The following is a 4,494-nucleotide window of genomic DNA, read 5'->3' on the forward strand; positions in this document are numbered from 1 at the left end:
GTTTGGTCGGATCGATTTTTGGTTTGTCTTTGCACATCCTTTACAACAAGATATCAGGTGTAAGCAATATAATTCATATAATCAATTGAAATTGATCGAATCAAAGTTAGATGTTAGTTTACAATGAACGAGAGATTCGAGCAAACTCGGTTGATTCTTAGAAAAGTTGGCCTCCAACTAACCAACCATATAATAGTTTTCTTTTTATAAGGGGCTTATTTGTAGTGAGTATTATCTTTAGTATGAATAATCAATTATATAGCATTTTCTAAAACTAATTCCAGATATAGAAGATTTGGGAAAGATTCGGTTGATATATTTTTTTATTCCTAAAATGACCTTCATTTTATATGAAAAACAAAATATCTAGTGCATATTATTCTCATTGAATTTAATTAGTTTTAGGCGCATTTCTATTTTGATATTCTTCTTCACTTGCATTCAACTAGTTTTTTCGGTTTTAGGCACATCAAATTTTGTTATTGATCTCTAGTTTCACACATTTCGTTCAATCAGGTTTTTAATTGAGTTGATGTGAAAAATTCTTTAGAATTTAGAAATTTAGTTCCTATTGGAATTGGGTGGAGAACAAGCCAGGAATGATTTTATTAGTTTCAAATTTGAACAAAAAATGAACGAATTTTATTACTTCTTAGACATAAATTCTCAAGAATAATTGACTATTTTGAAAGAAAAAAATTATGTGCTATATTTCGTTATACTGGTTTTTCATCGTGTATTCCTTAATATATGTTTTAAAGGCTATTTTTAAATATAAAAAATATTTAAATTATGTAGTAAAAAATCAAAAAAATGTGAAAATTTTTACTATAAAATATAAATATTTTTTTAGATTTTTCTATCCGTAAAAATTTTACACTCTTTAAATCAAAGTATCCCTTTCGTAAGTCGTGAAAGTCAGCGGCAACTTTCTCCAAGCATAACATCTTGATTTCGTCTTATTGGAAAATACTTTTAAATTTGGGGGAAAATATTTTGGGCTGAATCGGCTAATGGACTGAGGGGTTTCCAGTAATTTTATGTGTTGGATTCCAATTTTTCCATATTTACAAATAAATTTAGGTTTTGCTATTTTTACAATTAATTTGAACGAATTTATTATACGTGCAACCAACCCTTTTATAAATAATTAAATATAAAAATAAAATAAATATATTATTTTAAATATTAAAAAAATAATAAAGTTTCAATTGAAACTTGAAAAGAAAAAATCAGGAGAAAAAAAAGCCTCACGAGCGTCCCTTCTATCCCCTCGCGATCTCGTCTCTGAGTCCCCCCCCATCTGAACCCTAAACCCCTTCTTCTCTGTCACGCGCTCCCCGTTCGCCGCCCTCCGCCGGCGCTCACACCGTCACCGTCTCCGTCGTCCTCCGCCGCCCCGCCCCCACCTCATCTTCTCCATCTCCGTCACGCCGTTGGGATCACGCTGGAAATTCAAATTTTCAAAATAAAGGTTCGCTTTTGAGTTGCTTTTCCCTAAGTTTGTCTAACGTCCATGTCTATGGGTATCTGTTACTAAACTGAAGGTGAATATATTTGTTACTAAACTAAAGGTGTATTTATCTTGCAGATTATATATGGAAAAGGAAAAGGCTGGGGCCACGACAGAAGAGATAAAGGATATTACAAAAAGTAAAGCTACCATCAATATTGAAGAAGAGGAAGTTGATGAGACTCCAACAAAAAGGCGTAGGAACATGCCAGTATCCATAGTTTGGGAACATTTTGAGAGATTGAAAGGTGATCCTAATGAACCTTATGCTAGATGTAAATATTGTGGAGCTACTTATGCTTGTCATTCGAAGCGTAATGGTACTGGGACAATGAAAAATCACTTAGAAAGTTGTAAGAAATACCCTTATCAAAGGAAGAGAGATTCATCTCAAAAGACTTTATCTTTCAAACCTAAGGAAGAAGCTGTTAGGGATAGTCCTTCACAACTTGTATGTGAACCTAAAGAGGAAACTGTTGGAGATGGTCCTTCACAACTTGGATGTGAATCGTCTAATTTACAAAATTGTCGTGAAACTTTGGCTGAAATGCTAATCATGGAGAAATTGCCTTTTAAATTTGTAGAGAGTAAAGGTTTTAAGAGATTTGTTAGTAAATTAACATGTTCGCAAGAGCCTAAGTTTGTTATTCCATCTCGATTTACCATAGCTAAGGATATTCTAAGGATATATGTTAACGAAAAACAAAAATTGAAAGACATGTTTGTGAAAATAAAATCTAAAGTTTGTCTCACTATTGATTGTTGGTCTTCAGAACCGAACATAAACTATATGGTATTGACTGCGCACTTCATTGATTGTGACTGGAAGTTACATAAAAAGATTCTTAGCTTCACTCAAATTGAAAATCATAAGGGGGACACCATTGGTAAGACTATTGAAAAGATTTTGAAGGATTGGGGTATTAAGAAAGTTATGACTTTGACTGTTGATAATGCTCGTTCAGATGATACTGCTATTGCGTTTCTTATCAAGAGATTCAATAAGCGGTTGATATGTAACGGTGAATATCTGCATGTTAGATGTTATGCACAAATACTGAATCTTATTGTATGTGATGCTTTTAAGGAACATAGTGAGAGCATTAGTAGAATTCGAAATGCTGTTAGATATGTGAGGTCTTCTCTTGCACGTTTGAAGAAATTTAAGAAGTGTGTTGAAAATGAAAAGATTTCTTGTAATAGTGTTATGTGTCTTGACGATCCCACTAAATGGAACTCTACGTATATGATGCTTGAGTCAGCTATAAAGTTTGCAAAAGCGTTTGATAGATTAGAGGATGATGAAGATGCTTATAGGAACGATTCGCCACCTACGAAAGAGGATTGGGGAAATGCTAGGATGTTGATTAGGTTTTTGAAAGTATTCTATAACGTCACATTGAAAGTCTCAGGGTCTTTGTATACTACTTCGAATTTGGTTTTCCATGAGATATGTAGAATTCAGAATTGCATACAATTGAATGGTAATAGTGGAAATAAAATGCTTTCTACCATGGCTAAAAACATGAAGGCTAAATTTGACAAGTATTGGGGAAATGATGAGAGGAAGAACAATATATTGTTGTGCATTGCCGTGGTGTTGGATCCTCGATATAAGATGAAATGTTTAAAATATTGTTGGAATAATCTTTATGGGCCAGACATTGCCAAGGCTAAGATGAATATGGTGGAGAATGTTTTGAGACGTCTCTTTCATGAATACAACATCGGACCACTTAGTGATAGCAGTAATAGTTCTAGTGCTAGTTGTAGTACTAGTGTTAGTGTCGGTGTTAGTGCTAGTGCTAGTGCATGTGACTTCGCTAATGAAATTCATAGTTGTGGTTGTAGTTTTCCAAATGCTTTAGATACCATTATGGATGTAGATGTGGATGTGGATGTGGAAAACGAATTAGAAGCAGAAGTGGAGTTGGATTATGGAATAACAAATTCATTCAAAATTGATGAGACAACAACTTTTGATAAGGAGTCAGAGATTGATGTATATTTGTTGGAATCCCTAACTCCAGCTGATAGTAATTTTGACATACTTCGTTGGTGGAAGGAGAATGATCATCGATTTGAGGTTCTTAGTCGTATTAGCAGAGATATTTTGGCGATTCCAGTATCTACTGTAGCATCTGACTCAGCTTTTAGTATTGGAGGACGTGTGGTTAATTCAAATCGTTGTTCATTGGCACCAAGAATGGTGGAGGCTCTTATATGCACCCAAAATTGGCTAAATTCTGATCCAATAAATCTCGAACTTCATAATCAAGACTTGGAAGAAGATTTGAAGTTTGAAGAAGGTATTCATTTTATTCTTTATTTTTATATGTTTCAATTTAGTCAGAATATTGTAACTTTGTTGTCTTTGAAATGTTTTTTGTCTCTCTTTTTTTATAGGATTCCGAGCTGTCATGGATGGAGAAAAAGACATTAAAGACATGGAAGATTTTGTATAATTATGTGGAAACTTGTATGAATTATGTAATAAGGACACTGGACACTATTAATACTTTTATAGCTAATGATTGAACTTCATATAAATTTAGAGCTTTTATATTGGAACTTCTGTAGAATCAGAGCATTTGTATAATTATGTTGAAACTTTGGACACTACTAATACTTTTAGGATTCAAAGCCTTTATATTATTTGAAAGAACTAAAACAGAAGAAAAGAAAGGAAAAAAAGTACAATCGGTTGGTTTGCGTTGAGACCGACCGGTCGGTCAGTCGATTTAACGAGTCCAAAAAAAATGTTCACTTGTTTTAAATCATTTTGATCGATTTCGACAACGATTTTTAGGAAAACTGAACCCAGGGACTGTTGATTATCCCTACAAGATGTTTGCATTCTCCAAACTGTAGTTTTTTCTTTTAATGTGTTTAGATGGTTGCAATTTTAGTTCACATTGCTCTTTTGTTTTGAATTTTAGGTTAGATTTCACACCTAATTTTGGGTTGCAAATACCTTGTAT

At 33.4% G+C, this 4,494-nt stretch overlaps 1 protein-coding gene across 2 annotated transcripts; it reads left to right on the plus strand.

Moving 5' to 3' along the window:
• Positions 1-1,198: 1,198 nt before the first annotated feature.
• On the plus strand, positions 1,199-4,084 carry LOC120078147 (zinc finger BED domain-containing protein RICESLEEPER 2-like). 2 transcript variants are annotated; one of them, XM_039032371.2, is made up of 3 exons: positions 1,199-1,474; positions 1,592-3,822; positions 3,920-4,084. In XM_039032371.2, the coding sequence occupies exons 2-3, from the start codon at positions 1,599-1,601 to the stop codon at positions 3,976-3,978; spliced, it is 2,283 nt and encodes a 760-aa protein (XP_038888299.1). In that variant the 5' UTR covers positions 1,199-1,474; positions 1,592-1,598; the 3' UTR covers positions 3,979-4,084. The 2 variants fall into 2 exon arrangements, with proteins under 2 accessions (XP_038888299.1, XP_038888298.1); XM_039032370.2 differs by having other exon boundaries at positions 1,592-4,084.
• Positions 4,085-4,494: the final 410 nt, after the last annotated feature.

Source organism: Benincasa hispida, chromosome 5 (genome assembly GCF_027475165.1).
Source record: "Benincasa hispida cultivar pf3 chromosome 5, pf3_genome.v1.1, whole genome shotgun sequence".
NCBI lineage: Eukaryota > Viridiplantae > Streptophyta > Magnoliopsida > Cucurbitales > Cucurbitaceae > Benincasa > Benincasa hispida.

Coding starts and splice junctions, on each gene's coding strand:
- LOC120078147 (XM_039032370.2), top strand. CDS start 1,599: ATGGAAAAGGAAAAGGCTGGGGCCACGACAGAAGAGATAAAGGATATT.